Raw genomic sequence first — 24,113 nt, forward strand, 5'->3', positions numbered from 1 at the left:
AATTGCGCCAAGTCAAGCCATTGATTTGTACAAGCACCTAATCATGGAAGTTAATTGGGTCCAAATCTTCAGTGTCTTCTTATAAATGTTTGTTAATTGAGAACTTGAAGCCATCACTTTCATACAATCTTTCCTCTTGATTTCATCTCCCGTCAATTATGATAACATTTTTAATTTCCTTTTTAATTCCATTTTCCACAAACACTTCTGGTTGTTTGTTGTGTCCAATACCCTTTATGCATAAAATATTGCCACGTCATTTTGCCTCGCCAAAACGACGCCGCAGCAGCTACCCATTCACGCGTGTTAAATGTTAATATTAACATACATTTTCTGATTTTCAGTGGACTTGAAACAACGAAGTTAACAACGAAGCTTATTGCTTAAGCTGATTTTTCCGTTTCTCCTTTCTCCCCTGCTCTGTTGTATACTTGTATGTGAACTGTAAATTGCCGCCATTAATCCGATTTTCGTTCTTCATCTGGACCCTAACCTTAATGGTGTATCGATAATTCACCATTTTCAGGCTCAAGATCATAGCTATATATGGAGAGCCAAATGCGATCGCGCTTCTATGAAGTCCGATTCAAGTAGGATTTTCGAGATTCTGCGAATCGAGGATCAATGTCTTGGGGTCTGGGATGGAAGCGGCCCTCGGAGATTTTCCGTCTCTCGCTCAATTACGGGACCGAGGACTTTGGTGACGATCTTAACCGCTCATCGTCCGCCTCATCATTTTCTTCATCTTCATCGTCATCTATTGGGCCATATACGCCGCAGGATCAGGAATTAGGGTTTCGAATTGAATTGGATTGGACGGCTGGCGATGACGAGGACCAAATAGCGCTGCGGCTGCAGTCGCAGCTGATGGTGGCGTTGCCTTTGCCGCAAGATGCAGTGGAGGTGGAGCTGAGGGGCGATGAAGAGGAAAATGTAGGGGTGGAGATGAGGGTGTTGAAAAGGAGAGAGCCATTGAGGGGGCTGATAATGGCAAAGGCTGCTGGGTCGGGGCAGCAGAGTGACGGTGTTGGGGTTTTGACACGCCTCTTGCGGTCGAATATTGTTGGGGAAAGTGGGACTGTGGTTGCGGGTCCGGGATGTGGTGAGCACTGGAGGAGCATCACAATGATCAGCCTATATGCCTGTGGATTGTCGGTGAGGATGTGTTCATTTTCCTTTCTTTCCTGGCGTATTGTGTATGGAAAACAATTGCTGTTCATAATCTGTACGATTTTGTGGTTAGTTGAGTGCGCTGATGGGTTTTTTTTTTCATTTCCTGTGAGTTTTATTGTTTTAATTACTGCTTTGGAATTTTATCATTGGTGACATTAGTATGTTGTAATTAAACCCTCTAGCCTCTGGGTATAGAAAAACTATAAGGAAATGAATTTTACTGCTGGTTTGAAAAAAAAAACCCGGCTGGGACAGATTTCGGTATTTAGGCTGGTTTAGTGTCATTATTTGCAAAGGAATATAACATTTGAGATGGAAATTCCAAGTTTATGCCTTTGTTGAATTGAATCACCCCATCCCCTATAGAAAAGAACAAAAATTTTCTCAATTTGTTTTTTTGTATTTCATGCAACAGTTTCAGATTAAGTTTTTTTACCGCAATTCCTTTCCTCCCTTTGGTTTTCCAAATAGCTGACAAAGCTTTTCTCCCTATTTTATTTATTTCTCTTTTTAAAAGAGAAATATCAAACTCAATACAGAACTCCTTGATTTGATTCATTTCACTCCATTGGTGATGATCAACTTGTATATATTGTATATTTGTATTCGTGTGTAAATGGTTTTTGTGGTTATTAGGGATTAATCATCCTTGTTACCGAACCTAGCCAATGTGTACAATTAATAATAGATATCATGTGCATGGTTGAGCACAGGTAAATCTCTTACTCCTTTAGCATGCTTGATTTGAACTTTGTGCTTATTCTATGGACAAGTAAACTATAAAATTAAACTTCAGCTGTGGTTTGAAAATAAATAAATAAATTCAGCTATGGGTTGTTTCTGAGGCTTGATTTTTGGCAGGCATTGCCAGTTGACCTGACTAAACTGCCCCTTCTTGAGAAGCTATATCTTGATAACAATAAGCTATCAGTTTTGCCACCTGAGCTTGGTGAGCTGAAAAACTTGAAGGTTCTGAGTGTTGACAATAACATACTGGTTTCAGTTCCTGGTAAGCATGGTCTTACAGTAAATTATTGATATAGAGGTGTAAGCTATTAGTTTTCTAGCAACTTATTTCTCTTTTTTTGTTTGAAAACTTTGCAGTAGAACTGAGACAGTGCATTGAACTTGAGGAATTGTCTTTGGAACACAACAAGCTTGTCCGACCTCTTCTTGATTTCAGGTCACTTTATTGACAACTCAATGCAATTTCCCACCTTTTTCTTTTAAAAAGCTGGTTAAATATATTATTGCTTCTGGGTCTAATGGTTATCTCCAGTTGAATGGCAGGGCTATGGCTGAGTTACAAATTCTTAGACTCTTTGGCAATCCTCTTGAATTTCTTCCCGAAATTTTACCGCTACAGAAACTCCGCCATTTGTCTCTTGCTAACATCAGGATTGTAGCTGATGAAAATTTAAGATCAGTGAATGTCCAAATAGAGGTAGCCATTGATGCTGTATTTAGCAGTTCTTTGGCATTGTGGGTTTGAAAATATCATTTTCAAGTAATCTGTTTGGGTGACTGCAGACAGAGAACAGCTCTTATTTTGGTGCATCGAGACACAAGCTGAGTGCCTTCTTTTCTCTTATATTCCGCTTCTCTTCTTGTCATCACCCATTACTGGCTTCTGCACTGGCGAAGATTATGCAAGACCAAGGAAATCGTGCTGTTGTTGGTAAAGATGAGAATGCCATTCGGCAGCTTATAAGTATGATAAGCAGTGACAACCGTCATGTCGTACGTATTCATTATGCTATTTATCAAGTTGCTTGTTTATCTGCTCCTCTACTATGCATTATTTTGATAGCCATGATTTCTGTAGGTTGAACAAGCATGCTTTGCTCTCTCCTCTCTCGCTGGTGAAATTTCTGTGGCATTGCAGCTGATGAAATGTGACATCTTGCAACCCATTGAAACAGCGCTGAAATCTGACACACCAGAAGTAGTCATGTCAGTGTTGCAAGTTGTGGGCACTTTGGCCTTTGCCTCTGATACTGTGGCTCAGAAGATGTTGAGCAAAGATTTGTTGAGATCATTAAAGCTGTTATGCGGCCATAAAAACCCAGAAGTGAGTTGTCAAATCCCTTGATTTATATTGGTTGCTTTTGTGGAGTCCCAATCCAGTTTAGTACTAAAAGGTTATTTTTCATCAGGTTCAAAGATTAGCTTTATTTGCAGTTGGGAATTTGGCCTTTTGTTTAGAGAACCGCCGTGTTCTGGTTACTTCTGAAAGTCTGCGGGAACTTCTGTTGCGCTTGATGGTTGCACATGAACCGCGCGTGAATAAGGCTGCAGCTCGTGCCTTAGCTATTCTTGGTTTGTCTCCAGCACTTAAGTTTTTGCTGTATTCTGAATTTCTTTTGCCTAATACGTAACAAGCGTATGCTCACTTTGTTTCTTTTGCAGGAGAAAATGAAAGTTTACGGCGGGCTATAAGAGGTAGACCAGTTGCAAAGCAAGGATTGCGCATACTCTCAATGGATGGTGGAGGCATGAAAGGCCTTGCAACTGTGCAGATTCTTAAAGCGATTGAGAAGGGAACTGGAAAGCGAATACATGAGTTGTTCGACCTCATATGCGGCACATCAACAGGAGGCATGCTTGCAGTTGCTCTTGGCATTAAGCTAATGTCCTTGGATCAATGTGAAGAGATATACAAAAATCTTGGTGAGCATGATGACGCGTTGATTAATGGTAACACCTAATGCATCAATCTGTTGCATATTTAATCAACTCAGTTATTATGATTGGTTAGGAAAACTGGTCTTTGCTGAACCTGTGCCCAAAGACAATGAAGCTGCAACTTGGAGAGAAAAGTTGGATCAGCTGTATAAAAGCTCGTCACAGAGTTTTCGAGTTGTTGTCCATGGATCTAAGGTTTAGTGATTTACTTTTATTTGTCCTTTGATATGTTAATATGGTTTAGAATTCTTTAGTTTTGTGTATGTCAGTTTTTGTTTAGATGCAATAAATTCAATTCTTAAGAAATTATTGTTAGGAAGAGCTGTTAATATGGTTTAGAATTCTTTAGTTTTGTGTATGTCAGTTTTTGTTTAGATGCAATAAATTCAATTCTTGAAGAAATTATTGTTAGGAAGAGCTGAGAATACACACGCTCGCGCGTGCACACATTTAGACACACGATACACACAAGAAAACATGTTAATCGGACATTAGTTCAGTGAGTTGCAAAATGTATAAACATTTACTCCTTGCTACGATAAGTACTATTATCCATCTATTTTATTGTTTCTCAATTTGGAAGAAGCTGAGTCACCGCCATAAATAACTCTATACTTTCTGCCTCTTTCCCCAGCCTTGATTAAAAGGAATTTGACATGTTGTATTGCAGCACAGTGCAGATCAATTTCAAAGGTTGTTGAAGGAAATGTGTGCTGATGAAGATGGGGACCTGTTAATAGAGTCGGCTGTTAAAAACATTCCCAAGGTATTTGTTGTATCAACTTTGGTGAGCGTGACGCCAGCTCAGCCTTTCATATTCCGTAATTATCAGGTTTGTACCTATGATTCCTTGTTGTTTAATTTGGGATACTTTTATGTAAGATTCAGAACTGTAATTTGTGTTTGCTGCTACATGGTCGCCGAATAATTGTCAGTGCTTGTTTTGCTGATTTGCTTAACTTAATTTTTCTCACATCTCCCATTTCTCTTAAACAGTATCCTGCTGGTAGTCCAGAAGTGCCGTATACGATTTCAGAGAGCTCAGGAGTCAATGTGTTAGGTTTGCCTACCACTGGTGCTCAAGTTGGCTATAAACGTAGTGCTTTTATTGGAAGTTGTAAGCATCATGTTTGGCAAGCCATTAGAGCATCATCCGCTGCTCCATATTATCTTGATGACTACTCAGATGGTATATCCGTAGTTTGTTCGCTTAAATTGATTGATGGATAGGTCATTTTGTAATTATTTCCCCTCTCACCACCCTCCATTCTTCCATCCCCTTCTTTTTGAGTCCCTTTGCATGTTGATTGCGATCATGTCTACCATCATCTTCGTCTAGTTATTCTTTTTTTTTCCCCCTCTAGATGTAAACCGCTGGCAAGATGGTGCAATAGTGGCAAACAATCCTACTATTTTTGCCATGCGAGAAGCACAACTTCTATGGCCCGACACTAAAGTTGACTGCTTAGTTTCCATTGGATGTGGTTCCATGCCAACAAAGGTACCCGCTCTCATTTTTTCTTTCAGAAGAGTTAATATCTCATCTTTAAGTGTACTTAAAATTATTTTCCATTTGAAGTGGGCACAATTCCACTCCTTTTCCCCCTTCTTAAGATTTTCAAACAATTGGTGGCATATGATACTATGATGTTTGAATATCATTCCAATACAAGGTTAATGGGCCTTCTGTTCCCATTAAATTTCAGCTTGTGGGTGGTTAAATTTGATTCTAGCAAGGGAAAACCTTCAAAAGTTCCTCTCAGGAAGAACCTTGTTTTTTTCTGTGACGTTCAATTAGATAACTTCTAAGAAAACTTCTATTTAGTTAGAACTCACATTGTAATTCTTGAGGAAGGTCTATTGTTGTGTGAGCAACTTCATCATTAGAATGAAAATGTCTGCATGTGATGGAAGCATTCTAAAACTAATGCGTGGTTGTTTCCAATTTGGGGCAACCAATAATATTGCTGCCGCAATGATGGAGCTGATGTGGCCATCGTGCCAAGTACAGATGTCGTGGTCATCGCTACTGTTTTATAAAGCTTACAAGAAGCGTAAATTCAAAATAAAGCTGGTTTTAGTCTTGAAATATTCTTCCTCCCTGTAATGCACACAGATTCTTGTAGATATATTAAATCTGGAGATTAGTGTTTTAAGATTTGCTTCCCGTATAAGGGAGCTGGATGATGAAAATGAGTTTTAGTTGCTGACCGAGAGTATGCCATTGAATATTGACAGTGACTAGTTATATATCAAGAAAAGTGTATCCTCTCCATTTCTTCTCTTACATGAGCATGACACCCTGTTGTGTATAATTTAATGAGTTATCTTCTATATGTGTAATTTAATGGTGGTGAGTGTAAGTGTGATTGGTCTCATTTTTGTGAATTGGAAGTTTGCATGTATAATTTTTGCATGAGGCATTGTAAATTCGATAAAGTAAAACTCTGCAAGGCTTCTGCCTCCCCTGTTTCTAGGGAATGCAATGTTGTCCTAACGGGTACTGCAGAGGGGTTATTCTATGGTTTGAAATCAGGACACTTGACACATTCAATGAACATTAACAGAAATGTGGTGGTATTATGTGCTTAGTTTCAGTTTAAATTTCTGGATACTGGTCATTATTATTTTTTTATTTACCCCTTTCTTTTCAGTTTTTGATCTTTCAATTACATTAATAGTAGATGCATGTTCTGTTTAGGTTCGGAAAGGTGGTTGGCGTTATCTAGACACTGGGCAGGTGTTGATTGAGAGTGCATGCTCTGTGGACAGGGTGGAGGAAGCCTTGAGCACATTGCTGGCTATGCTTCCTGATATACATTATTTTCGTTTTAATCCAGGTATGCTATTGATTTTGATGGTACTTACGATATATGGTGCACAAACATGGGACATTTGAAACTTTCTACTTTCTTCAACCTTTAAGCCATACCATTTTCTTGGTGCTTCATCAGGTTTAGCATCTGTTTTAATCAGATGAATGTTTTCTATGAGAGTAGATTCCTGTTGGTTTTTAGTATGTGAATATTCTCTGTAAGAGTAGATACCCGGTGAAGTATTTCATGATCCATCAGGTCTGTATGGTTTGCCCCTGCAGTTGACGAACGTTGTGATATGGAGCTAGATGAGACTGATCCAGCTATATGGCTGAAGTTGGAAGCTGCAGTTGATGAATATATCCAAAACAATTCTCCAGCCTTAAAGAACGCCTGTGAGAGACTAATGTTACCTTACCAACTTGATGAGAAATGGTTGGACAATACGAAGGCTCAACATTTCCCCAAGGCTAAAATATCAAATGCAGGTAGTTCATTGGCTTCCTTCATTTTGTCAGTTTATGTGCTTTTCAATGCTTAGTTCTTTTTTCCTGTGCTGCTGTCATGCCAGATGAGAACAGTCCCTCTTTAGGTTGGAGGCGCAATGTGACACTTGTTGAAGCTGTTCATAGTCCTCACTCTGGAAGAGCTGTGCACCATGCTAGGGCACTTGAGTCATTCTGTGATCGCCATGGCATAAGGTTATCTACTATGAATGGGATATCTGGAAATGTGCAAACTGTGTCATCAACAGCATTCTCGACACCTTTTGCCTCCCCTCTTATTACTGGAAGCTTTCCTTCAAGCCCTCTTATCTATAGTCCTGATTTTGGACCACAGAGGTCTGGTCGTATTGACATGGTCCCACCTTTAAGTTTGGATGGAAAGATGGCTGCATCGCCTCCAATGTCTCCTTCAGGTCCCAGACAGCTCTCTTTACATGTCCAATCATTGCATGAGAAGTTGCAGAACTCACCTCAAGTGGGGATTATACATTTGGCCCTTCAAAATGACTCCTGTGGCTCAATCTTAAGGTGAAAAAAATTTTGCTGTCGAACATTTACTTTTATATATGGTGTTGGTTTTGGTTGCAGTCCTAACCAGTGTAATGTCCACTACTCTAGTTGGCAGAATGATGTATTTGTTGTTGCTGAACCGGGAGAACTTGCAGACAAGTTTCTACAAAGTGTCAAACTTAGCTTATTGTCAATAATGCGGAGCCACCACAGGAAGGGTGCATCAGTATTTGCCAACATCACAACGGTTTCTGATCTGGTTCGCTGTAGGCCATACTTTCAGGTTGGGAACATTGTCCACCGTTATATGGGACGCCAGACCCAAGTATGTTCCTTGTCTCTTTTCCCCTTCATAAATTTTCAGTACAACTTTGTTACCTAACCATTAATCTTTGTTCTGATGATTGGTGATGTTTTCTGAAGGTTCTGGAAGATGATCAAGAAATCGCAGCATATATGTTTCGTAGAACAGTGCCTTCTATGCATTTAACTCCTGATGATGTTCGCTGGATGGTAAGTTTTTCCATTTGCTTCTTTTTATCCTTCTCTTGCAGTTATTTTTGAAAAATTATAAATAATGGTAGATCAATACTGCAAATTTTATCCATTATTTTGGTGCTGTATTTGCCTGGATACATCTGGTCTATCCTCTGGAGGTGGTGAAAATGAGTGGACAAATATAGGTCGAGATTTTGTAAATGTTAAATGTTTACTTACAGTTTACATGGCAAACAAAGAAGGCAGCCATGGCTCATTCCTTTGCCATGTCTTAGGAACTTAATTGTTTATCCCTACTAGAACAATAATTCCTATGCTTAGTGATAAATTAAATTAGCCATTCATATTCGCATGTTTAATGAAAACCAAGTTTACGTGCTATGAATAGTTGAAACCCTTGCATATTTAGAGAAACATTTACATATTTAGATAAACAGTAAATGGTAAACAACTCCCATGAACAAAACTCCTGCAGTGGGCGGAGACAGTGACTGACAGGTTGTATGCAGACCTTACAGATCTTATCCTCACATAATATGTTGAGGGAGAATGTTTCCAGAAATTGAACTTGTGACTTATAGGCTGTACCTCTGCAACTCTATCACTGGACCACATATTCGCTTGTATATTTAGAGAAACAGTAAAAGGTAAACAACTCTTGTAAAGAGACCATTTCCTGGAATTGAACCCGTGACTTCTAGGTTGCACCCCTACAATTCTACCACTAGGTTAGATGTTTGCATGTATATTTAGAGAAACAATATTAAATTTATATATTTAACTGATTTCTCATGATAAGATTAATTACTGGGTAGTGGGTATCTAGTAGGTTTCTCTTTAAGATTACTTGCCTGGTTCTTAAAATGTCCTAAAAACCGCCCTTGCAGTAAAAAACTTTTATTTACCCACGGTTGAGTAGTTTCATTGCCAAGAAAATTCAATATTAAGGCGACTCTTTTAGTTTTTCTTTGTTGCATGAACCTCAAGTCCTATTATTTTTATCTATAAAATTTAAGTTGGAGATACTAAAAAGTGAAAAAGAGAAGATGGGGGGTCATAAAAGACTTGGAAGGAAGTTATGCTAAAAGATATGGACATTTTAGGATTAGTTGATTGCATCGTAACAAATGTTGTCCTCCTTCTGTTTCATTATAGGATTAGATATGCAAAAATCTACAATTTTTTCATCGTCTCGCCAACGTTTCTTGTTATATGAAGCTTTAACACATTCCCCTGATTCTTTTAATCTGATTGTTCTTTCATGGTTTGTAATAACCATAGGTTGGAGCTTGGAGGGACAGGATTATAATTTGCACAGGAACAGATGGGCCTGCACCATCTTTGGTTAAGGCATTTTTGGACTCAGGCGCAAAAGCTGTAATATGCCCTTCAGCAGAACCTCGAGAGACAGAACTGACAGTACTCCAAGGAGCAGGAGAGTTCAATGGGTTGGAAAATGGAAGGTTTGAGATTGGGGAGGAAGAAGCAGAAAATGAAGAGAATGTAGAGGAGGAACGTGGCAATCCAGTGAGTGACTGGGAAGACAGTGACCGTGACGAGAAAGGGGAACTTTCTATGGGGTTTTGGGAGGATGATGAGGAGGAACTGTCCCAGTTTATCTGTCAATTGTATGATTCATTGTTTCGGGAGGCCATGACAGTAGATCTCGCTCTACAAAATGCTCTTGCTTCACATAGGAAGCTGAGGTATTCTTGCCATCTTCCCAGTATGCAATAGTTTGTCCAATTACTATATACAAGAACAGAGTTTTGAAAATTGAATTGATCAAAAAATATAACTGAGAGAATGTAAAGAAAGGGATTAAGAACATAGTTGAGTGCATGGTACCATGCAAATACTGGAACATCCAATTTTGAGGCTTACAAAAAATGAAAGTGTATTAGATCTTCTCTCATGATCAAGTAATAAATTTATTGAATAATAAAAGAAATAGATGGAACATTTTTATTCTTCAGTAGCTGTACTTGCTCTTTTTCTATTTCCCGTATGTATTGTTCATCTTCCAGGCCTGAATTTAGTTAATATGTCTTCTTCTAGATGATTACAATCGTTTATAAATGAAAAAAAGTAAGAGATGAGATGGTTGCACTCGCAACTTGACTAATGTGTATGCTTTAGTGGTGAATGTTGTTTAATGTACTGAATAAGTGAAACCATATGTTTAGAATTTAGATATGCATTCTCAGCAGGGTATGAGTGTCAATGGTCTTTGGCAGGAGATAGAACTTATTAAATGGTACGAAAATTATGTTGAGATTGTTTGGTGTCTGCTCTGCCTGTTAAACTACCTAAGCATCACAAACTTCCTTGATTTTGATGGCCATGGTTCAACTACTTCTATCAATTGTTTCATCACTTGCCAGTTGCTTAGCATTTGAAAATTACACTTGAACCACAGCTATTTACACCACATCCTCAACAGGAAACAACCCCCAAAACCCATAGAGAGACAGAGAGAGAGAGAAGAAACTGAGCACCATTAAAGTTGCTGGTTGATATTTCTTAATACTGGTCCCCTTCTTGATAGTTAACGTGGCAAATAGGACGCAATAAGGTGGGACATTAATATTCTATTTAAGCACTGAGGATTGCTCAAGTACGACTGCTCAAACAAAATATACTCGAAACTCCATTGATGAATACTTCCCTTGTTATCATCATCCAACTGCCTGCCCCTGTTTTGGCATCCTAGAAGGTGTGGAACAGTTTCAAAGCATTCATTCTGTTTGCTTTTGAAACAGAACAAAAAAATTGACTCCATCCAAAAGCAAAATAAAAGATAGGCAGCAATCGCACCAACTACAGGATCCCCCCATGCCTGAAAAACAAGTCCAAGTGATTGTCGAGAATTCACTCTTCTTTTCACCAAAGTCATGAGAAAAGAAAAACAAGTCTTACCTAACAGAGATTAGCAAGAAAAATTAACAGTATCTCAGTCATGGCATGATGATAATGTAGTGCCACAAAAGTCTACAAAAAGGAAGAACCCACCTTACAAAATATAGTCAATTGTTTAAAAGAAATCAATCCTTCTTAGAACATGTATGCTTTCATTGCAATCACAAGAATAATATGATGACAACATCCCCCTATCTAACCCTCCGATGATGCTAAACCTCATCTTGTCCACTTTAATAAAGCACTTCAATTATAGCTTTTTTAAAAATAACCAAACCAAGAGATGCCCTCAAAACTCAATAAAAAAACAAAACAAAACAAAACCCCACTTCTCCCACCACCACTTTCTTCATGCATAGCAGCATACAATAAGCCAGCACTACCTCCTCCAAGTTTCTCACAAAATGGCTGCAACAGCTCCAGTTGCAATAGGCACGAGAGGAACTGTGGGATCACTTGTGAGGAAAGAAATTGAGTATTTCAACAATTTTGAGCTAGAACGTCGTGGAAGTTGTAAGAGACGTCAAGGAAGCGTCGTTGACATGGGTTCTAGCAGTGGCAATTCAAGGCCTGGTTTCTGGTTCTTGATGACAAGCTGGAAAAGGAAGAAGAGAAGAAGTAACGGCGGGTTCTTGCCGAGCATGTGCTCTGTTGTGGAAGTAGCGGATGGTAATAGGATTCCTGGTCTTAGTTACAGGATCCTTGAAAATGATTTGAAGAACTTGCACATCTAGACCTCTCTCTTTGACAGCTTATAATTAGGACCTCTCTGCGACTTTCAAAGCTTGATCGGTTCTATTCAGGTTAATCTTTTCTTTTTTTATCAATAAATGTTGTCAAGGAAAAGTAAGGCTGTGAATACATGCCCATCCCACACCTGCCACCATCGCTGAAGCCTTGCACAATTTCTGTCGATATTAGCTAATATTCTAAGAAGCATCAAGTTTCCTGCTTGTTCATACTATGGAAGCTCTGTCACCTTGTCTGCCATCTGATGTCAAGATTTTAGTCACAATTGGATTCATGCTAAATTTTTCTGGACCTACCCAATCTCTTGGAGGAGCTGAATTTGAAGGTGAAGATTGCTGTTGATTTCCAGATAATATTAGAAGTCCTTATGTATATATATATATTCAATAAGTAATTTTTTCTGTTTTTGATTGTCTTTCTTTCTTCTATGGGACATGAGGAGGGAAAGTAAGGAGTTTTCTGTAAAAAAGTTCTGGTATGATTACTTATTTGTATCCTTTTAGTTCTACAAATAAGTTAGCAGTTTAAGCAAGATAAATCATACACATTGTTGGGAAGTGCAGAACTGCAGAACATAGATTTGAGAGATCTCTAATGGAAAATGTAGATCAAATAATCGAATTTCAATAATGATTTCAACTTAGAATGTGTTTTACTGTTTTGATGAGAAAGCTGCAACCATCCAAAGGGTTTATCAGAACTTTGAAACTTTCGACTGATTTTTCTTCCTTACCTTTACTTTGCAATCAGGCCAAGCATCAGGATAGAGGAATCTGGTATGCTTTATTGGGCATTACAACTTACAGTAATAGCCTAGAGGTATACTATGAACAATTTACCGATTAACACCTAAAATTTATGCCAAATTCAAGCATACCCAGAAGGTGATCTTCCAAAGATTCATTAGGCATGTATTCATAAACTAGGATTCTTTGATCACCTTCTGCACAAAACCCAATCAAATTGACAAGGTTAGGATTTTGAACCAAACTTAAACATGACAACCTCAGAGATTAATTCTTGATGAAACAGGCCAATGCACTTCTACTATATGCCTTCTCAATGTCTTGTATGAAAGAATCTGTCACGTCCGATTGGCAACATGAAAAACAATTCATCTCCTCCTCTTGCTCCCCCTCATCGCTTTTTACGGTTATCAAATTCGACTGCAAAATTCTTCATTTTCGATGGAACCAAACTGTAATGCCAAAACTGAAGGTATATAGATTGAACCAATGATGGGTGGTATTGAGGATGTGCATTGGTGTGGAAAACTGAAAAACTTACTATCAAAAGTGTTAACTTTATCCATATCGGATTGACATAACGCAACAAGTGACATATAAATAAATTTTCAAAAAATCAGTAATTCGTTTTTTTCAAAAAATCAGTAATTCGTTTGGATGGAGAAGGATACTTGAACTAAAATCTACACAACTTAAGTCCACCTTGCAATGGAATAACTCTTTGATTCTGCCAACATTCATTTTTGTTTTGATTACTTTTAGGTCAAGCGGGGAATCCATTAAGAGCCAGAAACAGAATGATGTTATGTATTTTGGTTTGCTTTGGACATTGTGGATATGCATGACCAGTAAAGCAAGAAACTGAGAAAGGAACAAAAACCATGGAATTTTTTTTGACAAATTATTGGAAATCCACGTGTTACTCCGGCTATTACACACGTGTCACTGTCGTCTCTCGCATAAACCCCTGGAAAACCTAAATTAACAGTCAAGATCAAGCAGACATAATGCACCATCGTCGTCAATGAGGTACTATAGATCACTGAAAACCCTAATCAAGAACCGAAACCCTAACAACACCACCAAATCCAATACCTTCCTCACATCTGCCGCAGCATCCTCTGTAATAAACCCACCTAGTCTTTTCACCCCTCCATATCACCACCACCTCCGCCATCGCCATCCTTCTCCTCTCTCTCCTCGCCTTTTCTCTCCTCTCTCTAAATGGATCGCACCACTGCAGGGGCCACTCTTTCTCTCCTCTCCTCCTTGGAAGCTCTCTCAATCCTCTACGCCTCTGTATTTGCAAGGGAATTCCGTCGTTTTACGGAAAGTTGAGGCCTTGAAGTTGAATTTGCTTCACAAACCGATCGAGACCGTTTCTGCGAGCTCGGGAGTGATAAATAAGGTTGCCGAGTCGAAGGAGGACGCTGTTGAGAATGGATTTGTGAAGAGCTTTTGGAATGTGCCCAATTTGATCTCATTGAGTCGACTGGCTTCTGGGCCTTTGCTTGCGTGGTAGGTTTTGTAATGTCAATTTAGAGTGCTTCGAGTTGCTTAATTGTCGTATGTGTGGTTTCTTAAGAGTGCATACTGCTTAGGAAACTAGGAATCTGGAAGTGAGCATGAACTGAAATTTTAAATCATCAAGATCATCAAGTTGTGTGATTGGAAAGTGGTTTGAATTAATATTTTCATCTTAATATAGAGGAGAATTTAGCCATCTATTGTGAAATTTTTTGCTCTCAATGGAGGTTATATGGTGTAGATGATAAAATCCGAAGAATTGGGTAGCCAAAGTTAGATTAACATTAGGAAATTATTGCTTAGTCTCGTGATGGGTTTTACTTCTGTTGAAACTTAAGCGAGTTAAGCTTTAGACAACCAAAGCTTCAAGTGGAACCGTACAAATAGTGGTGAATATACCAATTTGATCCAAGGTACTTTACTTTTTCATTGACTTTGAGGTCTAGAAGAGACTACTGCTGTAATTTTTAGGCTCAAAGTGTTCACTGTCTGTTGATTCTGGATTACAAATGCATGGAAGCCTGCTGTCATTTAGACCCCCTTTCAGGCATAAGTAGGTAGTTTCTTTGTTTTTTTATAGGATGTCAGGTATTGCAATATATGAAGCACCTCCTCTTTCTTTCTCTGTCATCTTTTTTACACAACAGAAAAGGCCTTAGGTGCTCAATTAATTACTGTGGATAATGGTCCACTGGGCATGCCTTATACGAATCACATCGTTTTTTTATTCCTTATGCTTGGATATCCTGAGGTTGATGAACTAATTTATGCAGGATGATCACAAATGAAATGTATTCCGCTGCATTTCTGGGGTTGGCCATCTCTGGGGCAACTGACTGGGTATGGATGCTCTATTCTTGTTCAGATTATGGAAGTAGATATCGTATTACAAACATTAAATATTTTGGTTTCTGTTTCTTTTTAATACTATAGCTAGATGGATACGTAGCGAGGAAGATGCAGATTGATTCTGTAGTTGGTTCCTACCTTGATCCTCTTGCAGACAAGGTAAAAATTGAAGCCCGGCACAGGCTAGTTGCTATTTGCTTGTCACTGTTGACGCATTATGTCTAAACAGGGGCTATATTTGTAAAAACACTTGATTCTTTCATGGTGCAGGTTCTAATTGGATGTGTTGCTTTGGCAATGGTAAAAATGGAACTTCTGCATCGTAAGTTTTCTCAGCTTTTTAGTGTATGATTTATTTAAGTTTGGAAAGCCTCTTTCTCTTTCCTTATGAGTTATGAGTACCACCATCATGAGGTTACCTGCTTTGGTTTTCTTCCCTCTTTTGTTTTTATGTGCATTGCTGCAGCTGCCCGTCACATTTTTGCATTCTAGTTTCTACTTTCTAGTATAAATCCATGCATGTGCATAGCATATCTATGCACTTAACAGTTGGCTTCAAATCTTATTCAATTTTTTTTCCCCCTTGAAGCTGGAGTTGTTGCTCTAGTTGTTTTGCGAGATGCTGCCCTTGTAGGTGGCACATTTTACCAAAGAGCTAGCAGTTTGGGCTGGGAGGTTAGGCTGCCTAGCTTGAATATTTAATGGCTACTCTTTTTTCTTTCCCAGTGTTTCTTCTTCTTTTGGTATTGTTTTTCACTTTTTCTTAGCTAATGTTTGTTTTTTGTTACTGATTTATTGTTTCAGTGGAAGAGTTGGTTCGATTTCATTGACATTGATGGGACATCTCCTCATAAGATTAAGCCTTTATTCATCAGCAAGGTAGGGTTTTATTTCTTGGACTTGTATTTGTGTTAGTAATGGAGTCTGCAATGTACTTTTGAGCATGAGATATATAGTCCCTAAAAGAAAAGGTAAGGCTTAGAATTGGTAGTTCAAAATTTAGCATCTATCGTATTCTGGGTAAAAGGCAGGTAGTTTCTTGGCAAATATTATGCATATATATCTACATAATCATGATTGAATCAAGATATATTTGTCGCCTATCAAATCATACTTGATGAAAGAAAATGTGAATATGCCTACAATGCTGGAAAACTGTTGTATAGATATGGGATGGTGATTTTCTATGGTGATTAATGTCCAGCTGTACAAATAGGCCTCCAAATTTATACCATCAGGGACTGTTACTTACGTTAGATAGTTGGCATACACTTTAGCAGTTAAACAATATTGTTCTAACTAGGACTACAACATTGACAGGTTAATACCGTTATCCAGTTGATTTTAGTTGCTGGAGCCCTACTTCAACCTGAGTTTGGAACTGGGGAGACTCAATCTTACATCACATACTTGAGGTAACCTAGCCACTCCTGCTGTTGTTCATATTCAACCATTTTGCTTAAAATATTGGTAACACTGTTAATTGGTTGTTTTTAAAGCTGGCTGGTGGCTTCTACAACACTTGGTTCTACAGTAGCATATGGTTCACTATACCTGAGGCAGAGGTCTGCTTTGATTGCTAGGAAATCCTAGTTTAAGTTTAGGTGACAGAAGCCTTTGCTCAGCTGGTTAACACTACCCGGATCAGCCTGTTGATGAGGATGGGTAAAAATGGTGGTTCGACTGATTCTTCTAACGGATGCGGGAACGAGTGTAAGAGATGAGAATATGTTGATCAGGAGCTTCCTCAGTTTTCTCGTATCTTTTGAAAAACCATTGTGCCAAACGAGCAGTGAAATAGGTAAATGTTTCAAACTTTGTTGGGTTAAATGTTGCAATTCAATCATACATGTAAATAAATAAAGTTTTCCTTTTCAACGTAGAATCTAATTTTGTCACATGGAAGTCATTCTTGGTGCTTGAGAACCGAGCTCGAATTTGAGGGTTCTGTATAATTTTGTTGTTCTACCTGTGTCAGTTGGTATCGAAGCTAAGTAGTTTGTCTTGGATTTATGGCCAACAGCAAAGTAATCAAACCGTCGTTTGATTAAAATGAATCCACCAGAAATTAAGAGGAAATTCTCTAGAGTTTTGATATATTTCAAAAAAGTATAATTATTTTCAAAAGAAAGTAGAAGATAATGACCACTAAGGTTAACCACAACCTTAATATGATGAAAAATACAAAAATGTAAAAGTATGACAACGGCCTTAAAACAGAAGATGATCCGTTTAAGGCTCGAAACGATGGAATTTTACAAAAAAAATATTGGGCTTAGGGGCCAACGGTTGTTCAGAATGTTATTTCGGTTCAACTAGTCAAATTTCATTGAATTCGGACAACGTTGTACAAAACCCAACCCAACCAATCCAAGGCCAAAATATGATTTATACTAATTTGTATTTTTGATAAATAACTCAAAGTTCAAAAGTAATCAATCCTCTGCAAAACCGATAAATAGAATGACAATACGTCACCGAGTTGGGCTTAATCCACCTGGCCAACATCCCATCAACCAAAGCCTTTGCCTCACCAGCCATCTTCGGCTTACACAGACTTTGGAGTTTGGATTCTAAGGAAGATGGATGGATAGATACACAAGGATGCAGAGCCATGTTGATGCTAATGAAGGGTTATGTGGTATTCCCATGGAAGCCTCATACCCCACTGCTTGAAACCAACTGAATTACCTTACCTTACCTGTAATGCTAGTTATTTCCAAGAAGATAGTTGGTTTTTCCATTACTATTATGTACATCTTAATGTGCATATAAATGTTGGTCACTCTTTGTACCTTTAAAGAAAAGTAGTAGAAAAATAATAAAATTACATAAAGTTCCAAATATTTATGGCTACTTTTTTCAAGCTCTGCATCATAAAGGACAACAAACATACAAACATACATGACTGCCCATGCCACGTCATCTCCGTGACGAAGCTTCGGGACGCGAACCGTCAAATTAGTACAATCTCTTTATCTGAGGGATCCACTGGAGGAATCTCGTACAGCATCTACGCATCTCACCCGCAGCTCGTGAACCCTACCTACTCCATTAACCGTTAACAGTTAACCGGCGGCCACTCTTGATAGTCTGATTGGAGACTTCACGAAAGCTCCATGTTAAATTTCAGATCATGGAAACAAAATAGGTTTGATTTCTGGTAATCTTAGGGATTAGGCTTTTCGTAATTGAGATTAATTTATTTTAATACAAAGCGAAATTAATTTGCCCCTCAAAATACAGTATTACTGTATAGTCTGTATTAACTACGTGTGGGCTTGTCGTAAACAATTAATATATTTGCTTAAAAGAGTATCAGATGAGGAAACATGATAGAGTGACAGGGCATTGTGAATCGCAGCCTGAGCATCTCCTCTTCTCCCTCGGAAGCTTAGGTGAGAGAGCTGTAGCCGTCTAAAAAAAAAGCTCACTCTCAGCACTCTCTGTTAAGTAGATAGACCGGTTGGTGGACAGATTAGACCAGACCCGTGTCTCTCTCACTTAGATTTTTTTGATTTCGTTTTTTACTTTTTTCCTTGGCGTAATTTTTTTTTTCTTTTTTTCGAATTTGAGCCAAGGAGCTGTCTTTTGGTGGTTGGAAAGGAGGGTTTCGACTTTCCCCTGAATATTTTCCCCCGGAAAGTTTGGGCCCGATGGAGCTCCACCAGCTGACGACGAGCTGGTGGGACGAGGTCAACGAGTCCACCCAGTGGCAAGACAGAATCTTTTATACTCTCTGCGCTGCTTATGCCCTCGTCTCCTCCGTTGCTCTGGTCCGTCTCTCTGTCTCCTCTCTCTAGAGCTCTATGTTCTACTTAATTCTTTACAGTTAGTGCGTTTCTGGAAAGTTGCGTTGCAATTAGATATTATAATGTTGTTTATTTAAGGTGGACTAGTACTTGATTTGCTTTAATGTAACCATCTAGTTGTTAAATTAGATCGGGATCATTGAGGATGATGTTGCGTGGCACTTATTAGTACTTTTCCACACTGAGTTTCACTGCTTGTGAAAGGAGAGTGAAATTTATTAGATGAGAACATAGTGAAGCTGAATTTTTGCATTAAAAATATTTTGAATCAGTTTCTCCCCAGTTGATTGCATTTGAATATATGATTGTCACGGTACTCAATCATTGTGACGTGTGAAGTTATGGCTATAGCGCCAGTAGAATTGACTGTTTAGCGCTTGTGCTCTGCTTGTGAATTTTTGTTTCACGGGCTGTGGATTTACCAAACTTCTTTGTCCATGCTCTTGGTATTTGGTTAGTTTCCTGGATGTGTAAGGCCATGTTTGTTCTTACTGCAGATTCAATTAATAAGGATTGAGTTGAGAGTCCCCGAATATGGCTGGACTACGCAGAAAGTTTTCCATCTCATGAATTTTATTGTTAATGGAGGTGCTATTTTAAGTTTCAGCGACATCAAGACTTTTAACTTCTTTGCAGGGGAGCTAATTTTGTTTATTTGGTTTCCTGATTCTGGTATCTTATAATCTTATGTTGCAGTACGGGCGATCGTGTTTGGGTTCCACAAACAAGTATTCGTTTTGCATCCCAAGGTCAGTTCTCATAAGTTGTAAGTGATACTTGTTTGCTGCTGGAGCCCCTTGCTTCAGCTTCATTTTTGTCATGTTCATGTCTTGGTAGATGAGCATAGATGCATGATCTGCATGCTCTTTTTCTCCCCCTCTGCCAATGTTGCTTGAAGGTGATTTATCCATGATGCAACTTTGTCCATGAACTGTCTGCTATCTTTCTTTTGAGAAAAAACACAAAATTCCCACAGATATCAGATTAAGATAGTTTGTTCATGGCATAATTTTCTGTCAAGACGCACTTGCCCGCGTGTGATTTGCCCAAATCATCTAAAGCATGAAACTGAATGTCTATGAATATTAAACTGCTTTATTGCTTTTATCATTTCTTCCTTGACTGTATCATTTAGGATCACTAAGGTTCTTATTTATGCTTTCTGCTACAGAAAAAACATCTTATTTCTGCTGCTTATTGAACCAGATTCTAACCTTGGTATTACTGGATCTGCCGGGACTTCTATTTTTCTCTACCTACACACTTCTAGTCCTTTTCTGGGCAGAGATATATCACCAGGCGAGTTTATGTTTTCTTACTTATGATGATGACGGTGTTAAGTCTTAGTTGACCAAATCTTCACACTATTACTAAGATTGTAAATCTCAGGAATGTGGTATTTGTTTTTAGCACCACTAAGTTCTAATTTTTCTTTTAATGTAATAACCAGGCGAGAAGCTTGCCCACAGATAAGCTCAGGATTGTTTATATAACAGTGAACAGTGCAGTGTACTTCGTACAGGTATTTTCCATCTTATAATCTCACACACTGAGCTTGACTCGTATTATAATAATATTTATGTGCTCTCTTGGGCCCTTGGCCCTTGGGTTCTTTGGTGGTCATCTCTGTTTATTTGTATGTAAGCCAGCCGAAACACTAGATGGTAAAACTGTGGAGATTTTTGGGGATCTGATGAATTTATCATTGGTCAGCCACCCGCAAATGATTTGATCTTAATTCTTGCATTGCAGCCAATATTTAATATCTCCATGTATAAAAGCCTATTGCTGGTGGTTTGTGCGCTTTATATTGGGTATATCCATGTGGCCTGTTGATAGAACCGTGCACCTCTGCAAGTAATTGTATGGAAAAGGAAGGGTAGTTTGGTAATTGGACAGAGTGGGTAGGGTCGTACAATGTGTGTGTGGGTTGTGAGGGGATCATCGAGAATATTGAAGGAATTGGGCTGCTGCAGCAGATATGGGGAGAGCCAGCTCCTGGTAACTAGCAGGGACTCGGTTCTTGATTGGATCTGAGTTGGTTGTTGTTTGTTCTGTTCTTGTATTTTGTGGGTTTGATTCTACAGTCTTGTCTTTGTGAGCCTGGTTCTTATCACCTGTGAACTGAAATATCATTGTTAAACAACCCTTGTGCCCAAGGCTCCTGCAGTGGGCGGGATTGGGAAACACAAGATATGCCTCACATAATATGTGGAGGGGCTATCTTCAGGAATTCAACTCGTGACATCTAGGTTGCACCCTTGCAATTCTATTGGCCACAACCTTACCCTCACATAATATGTGAAGAGACTGTTTCCAAGAATTGAACCTGTGACCTTTAGTTTCATTCCCTGTAACTCTACCATTGGGCCACATGTTCATATGTTGAAAAAATATAAACAACTCTTGTGCACAATGCTCTCGCAGTAGGTGAGGTGGTGACAACGGGATGTACATACCTTACCTCCACATCATATGTCTAGGAATTAAACTTGTGACATCTAGGTTGCACCCCTACTACTATACCATTGTGCCACATGTTCGTCTGAGTATAGGTAAACAACTTCCGTGCACAAGGTTCACTGGGGGGGTCGGGGATGTAGGCGTACCTTACCCATGCGGAAATGATGTTTCCAAGAATTGTACTTTTGACTTCTAGCCCTTTAGATTGCATGATTGCAACTTTACCACTGATTGACATGTTTGCCTGTTAAAAAGACAGCTGTCCTCCATGGAGAAACTTTAAGTGCCATTTCTGAAACATTGATTTTAGCTCTGTTTGTTTACTATGATGTTATCAGGTTTGCATCTGGGCATACCTCTGGGTGAATGACAACACGGTGGTGGAACTCATTGGAAAAATATTTATTGCAGGTTAGGCAATCGTATGTGGAATAACTTGTATTTCAGAAGGTCTCCTTTGTTAAGACTTAAGACTAGAATTTCACCTTCAAATTCTTTCTAAGTTATTTTGTGCATGGCATGTATCAGTTTGTTCACAAAAGGATCCTACTAATTTTATTTTATAATTCCATTTCCAGTGGTGTCATTCGTAGCTGCCTTAGGATTCTTGCTGTATGGAGGAAGGTATGTGGTTTGTGTTTTAGTTACTGGCTATAAGGTAGTCACACAACTTCTAGGCTGCCTTAATGCTATTTACTCAAATACCATCATGGTACAATCCATTGGGTTGCCGTCTATGAATTGTCACTAAAATACTTACAGGTTGTTCCTCATGCTGAGACGCTTTCCCATTGAATCTAAGGGGAGAAGAAAGAAGCTTCACGAGGTCTGTGATTTCAATGATTTTTTTACATTGCATCGCTTATGATTGCTGTGGCATGCTATGCATATCACTGAATGAAGAAATTTTTGTGAACTTTTTTTAGCAGTATTACTTAACTATCGTGAAGATGGAAATCATGAGAGATCTATTAGAAAATCATTATTGTACTGATCATGCCTCAAGGATCACTCAGGGTTTAATGATGTCAAATCTCTCTTTTGATAGCAATCATTACACCGTAAATTCAATGATTGACAGTAAATATTTGCAGTCATTGCAAGTTCAGACTTCAGAACAGTCTGATTAGACCATGTTCAGTGTGGAAAAACTCGCTGGCTGATTTCTTGAATTTGATGGTATTCATGATTTTGTGGTTCCATTCCTCACCATAAGAAGTATGTTGGCATAGCAGATGAACAAAGATGAATTGATTCTACACGTTAATGAAAGTTTGCAGCTTGGTTTACTGGACGCGTGCATAAGAGTGACGATAGCTTAGTTGCTATTATCAGACATTCGACTTACGATGAACTCTGGACAAGTTAACTTCTTGCAATTATATGCATTTATCTTTTCCTTGATGTATCAAAGATTCTCTACCCCTCACCTCTCCCCCACCCCCTTCCCTGTGAATAGAAGAACCAATCACCAAGAATAATTTTTTTTTGGATTTTTGAAGTTAATTATCTTTGATTTTAGCTGTGTTTTTTTGCAGGTTGGATCTGTTACAGCTGTCTGTTTCACCTGCTTTCTTATAAGATGCTTTGTGGTAAGCTTCAAACTTCATTTGCGACAAATAATTTCACTAACTAGCCCATCATTTCACAGTATTAACATGATAATTGCTCCAGGACAATGACCTGACTAGTCCTTTATCTTAAAAAACACACACAAAAAAAAATATATATATATTCAATACCAGGCTTAGTTGAGATTGCATGAGTGCGAAAAATAGGTTGTTATGAAGCTGGAGATAGTGAACTATTTTCATTTGAGGTGGTGAATATATCTGCTTCTGTCCAATGCACAAGCTTAATATGACTTGGTAGGAGCAAAACTATTAGGCAATGAAGCTATAGATGTATCATGTATGGACTTTTGCAGTTGCAACATTATAATGACATATCTTTGAAGTGATGGTTGGGATTACATGCATTCTGTTTTCTCTTTCTGAGGCATTGCTGCTCTTTTAGACATAGGGTTACAGTTTACTTTCATTGTTATACTTTTGATCAACACTCGAATGCAGGTTGTTTTATCTGCTTTTGATTCAGATGCCTCGCTTGACGTATTGAATCATCCAATTTTGAACTTTATCTACTACATGGTATTATACTAAGCTTGAGTAATTGAAAAACATGTTCCTTTTAGATCTCTTGCTTTCTTACTGATTATGGAAGTTGTGTTGCTCATCTGACAGCTTGTTGAGATCCTACCTTCAGCCCTTGTGCTTTACATCCTGCGCAAGTTGCCTCCAAAGAGAATTTCAGCCCAATATCACCCCATCCATTAGCTACAATGCTTATTCAATGTTTTTATTTTTTTTCCAAAACAAATGATCATTGGGTATGAAAGTTGAGGTGCTATTGAAGGTGTTGAAGACAAGAAGAATCCTAAAACTTATCCGGATGTCTCATTCTGGTCTAGCTCTGTGCCAGCAATTTTTACCAGTTGCATGTCGCGAAGCCGATTTCATCTTGTTGAAGAGGATATACTCAAATTGATTTCTTCATGGATCTTGTGATTTAAAGAATCTGTTCATGGCGTATGCAGGTTATTTGTTGAAGTCGTTGGTAGAAGGAAAATTTTGTATCCAAGTCATTTTAAGAATTTGACACTGGTTGATACTGAAATGTATGCATTTTACTATTTTAGTCCTGTAATTATGGCTTTGGTGGTATGCCATTCTACACGATGTTGAACCTGTCTAATGGTTATGTAGCTGTCTAGCTTTCTGCTTGGAGTTTGCAAATTTCCGTTTTGTTGTAGTCAGAACATCTTTTTAGTGCCCAAAGGAACACCACCCAAAGAATCTC

At 38.5% G+C, this 24,113-nt stretch overlaps 4 protein-coding genes across 7 annotated transcripts; all 4 read left to right on the top strand.

Annotated features, from left to right (window-relative positions):
* Positions 1 to 354: 354 nt before the first annotated feature.
* LOC119989316 (phospholipase A I) lies at positions 355 to 10,163 on the top strand. 2 transcript variants are annotated; one of them, XM_038834757.1, is made up of 18 exons: positions 355 to 1,155; positions 2,035 to 2,182; positions 2,278 to 2,356; positions 2,464 to 2,617; positions 2,704 to 2,913; positions 2,999 to 3,244; positions 3,330 to 3,492; positions 3,583 to 3,843; positions 3,932 to 4,053; positions 4,529 to 4,690; positions 4,855 to 5,047; positions 5,223 to 5,359; positions 6,560 to 6,698; positions 6,956 to 7,162; positions 7,246 to 7,708; positions 7,799 to 8,015; positions 8,114 to 8,203; positions 9,470 to 10,163. In XM_038834757.1, exons 1-18 carry the CDS (start codon positions 625 to 627, stop codon positions 9,923 to 9,925), a joined length of 3,978 nt encoding a protein of 1,325 aa, XP_038690685.1. In that variant the 5' UTR covers positions 355 to 624; the 3' UTR covers positions 9,926 to 10,163. The 2 variants fall into 2 exon arrangements, with proteins under 2 accessions (XP_038690685.1, XP_038690686.1); XM_038834758.1 differs by lacking the exon at positions 355 to 1,155 and having other exon boundaries at positions 2,128 to 2,182; positions 2,453 to 2,617.
* A 1,172-nt stretch (positions 10,164 to 11,335) lies between these two features.
* On the top strand, positions 11,336 to 12,353 carry LOC119989635. Its single transcript, XM_038835286.1, has one exon. It carries the CDS (start codon positions 11,512 to 11,514, stop codon positions 11,839 to 11,841), a length of 330 nt encoding a protein of 109 aa, XP_038691214.1. The 5' UTR covers positions 11,336 to 11,511; the 3' UTR covers positions 11,842 to 12,353.
* Positions 12,354 to 13,582: 1,229 nt separating this feature from the next.
* On the top strand, positions 13,583 to 16,949 carry LOC119988358 (cardiolipin synthase (CMP-forming), mitochondrial). The gene is made up of 8 exons (XM_038833364.1): positions 13,583 to 14,121; positions 14,904 to 14,970; positions 15,064 to 15,138; positions 15,250 to 15,301; positions 15,569 to 15,654; positions 15,784 to 15,858; positions 16,300 to 16,394; positions 16,479 to 16,949. The coding sequence occupies exons 1-8, from the start codon at positions 13,628 to 13,630 to the stop codon at positions 16,570 to 16,572; spliced, it is 1,038 nt and encodes a 345-aa protein (XP_038689292.1). The 5' UTR covers positions 13,583 to 13,627; the 3' UTR covers positions 16,573 to 16,949.
* Positions 16,950 to 18,221: 1,272 nt separating this feature from the next.
* Positions 18,222 to 24,065, top strand: LOC119990003 (tobamovirus multiplication protein 1). Of its 3 annotated transcripts, none has more exons than XM_038835805.1 (12): positions 18,222 to 18,377; positions 18,556 to 18,755; positions 19,289 to 19,379; positions 19,488 to 19,540; positions 19,998 to 20,090; positions 20,242 to 20,313; positions 21,593 to 21,665; positions 21,833 to 21,878; positions 22,017 to 22,080; positions 22,793 to 22,846; positions 23,327 to 23,404; positions 23,498 to 24,065. In XM_038835805.1, the coding sequence occupies exons 1-12, from the start codon at positions 18,302 to 18,304 to the stop codon at positions 23,588 to 23,590; spliced, it is 993 nt and encodes a 330-aa protein (XP_038691733.1). In that variant the 5' UTR covers positions 18,222 to 18,301; the 3' UTR covers positions 23,591 to 24,065. The 3 variants fall into 3 exon arrangements, with proteins under 3 accessions (XP_038691733.1, XP_038691736.1, XP_038691735.1); XM_038835808.1 differs by having other exon boundaries at positions 18,239 to 18,377; positions 18,564 to 18,755; XM_038835807.1 differs by having other exon boundaries at positions 18,268 to 18,377; positions 18,561 to 18,755.
* Positions 24,066 to 24,113: the final 48 nt, after the last annotated feature.

This window comes from Tripterygium wilfordii, chromosome 21 (assembly GCF_013401445.1).
Source record: "Tripterygium wilfordii isolate XIE 37 chromosome 21, ASM1340144v1, whole genome shotgun sequence".
Classification (NCBI taxonomy): domain Eukaryota; kingdom Viridiplantae; phylum Streptophyta; class Magnoliopsida; order Celastrales; family Celastraceae; genus Tripterygium; species Tripterygium wilfordii.

Excerpts from the sequence above, each read along its gene's own strand:
- LOC119989316 (XM_038834757.1), top strand. The coding sequence starts at position 625 with ATGTCTTGGGGTCTGGGATGGAAGCGGCCCTCGGAGATTTTCCGTCTC. Across the intron at positions 3,245-3,329 it reads GCGGCCATAAAAACCCAGAA|GTTCAAAGATTAGCTTTATT; the intron begins GTGAGTTGTCAA and ends ATTTTTCATCAG. Across the intron at positions 3,493-3,582 it reads TCGTGCCTTAGCTATTCTTG|GAGAAAATGAAAGTTTACGG; the intron begins GTTTGTCTCCAG and ends TTTCTTTTGCAG.
- LOC119989635 (XM_038835286.1), top strand. The coding sequence starts at position 11,512 with ATGGCTGCAACAGCTCCAGTTGCAATAGGCACGAGAGGAACTGTGGGA.
- LOC119988358 (XM_038833364.1), top strand. The coding sequence starts at position 13,628 with ATGAGGTACTATAGATCACTGAAAACCCTAATCAAGAACCGAAACCCT. Across the intron at positions 15,302-15,568 it reads AAAAATGGAACTTCTGCATC|CTGGAGTTGTTGCTCTAGTT; the intron begins GTAAGTTTTCTC and ends TCCCCCTTGAAG. Across the intron at positions 15,655-15,783 it reads CTAGCAGTTTGGGCTGGGAG|TGGAAGAGTTGGTTCGATTT; the intron begins GTTAGGCTGCCT and ends TTATTGTTTCAG.
- LOC119990003 (XM_038835805.1), top strand. The coding sequence starts at position 18,302 with ATGAGGAAACATGATAGAGTGACAGGGCATTGTGAATCGCAGCCTGAG. Across the intron at positions 20,091-20,241 it reads GGGCAGAGATATATCACCAG|GCGAGAAGCTTGCCCACAGA; the intron begins GCGAGTTTATGT and ends TGTAATAACCAG. Across the intron at positions 20,314-21,592 it reads GTGCAGTGTACTTCGTACAG|GTTTGCATCTGGGCATACCT; the intron begins GTATTTTCCATC and ends TGATGTTATCAG.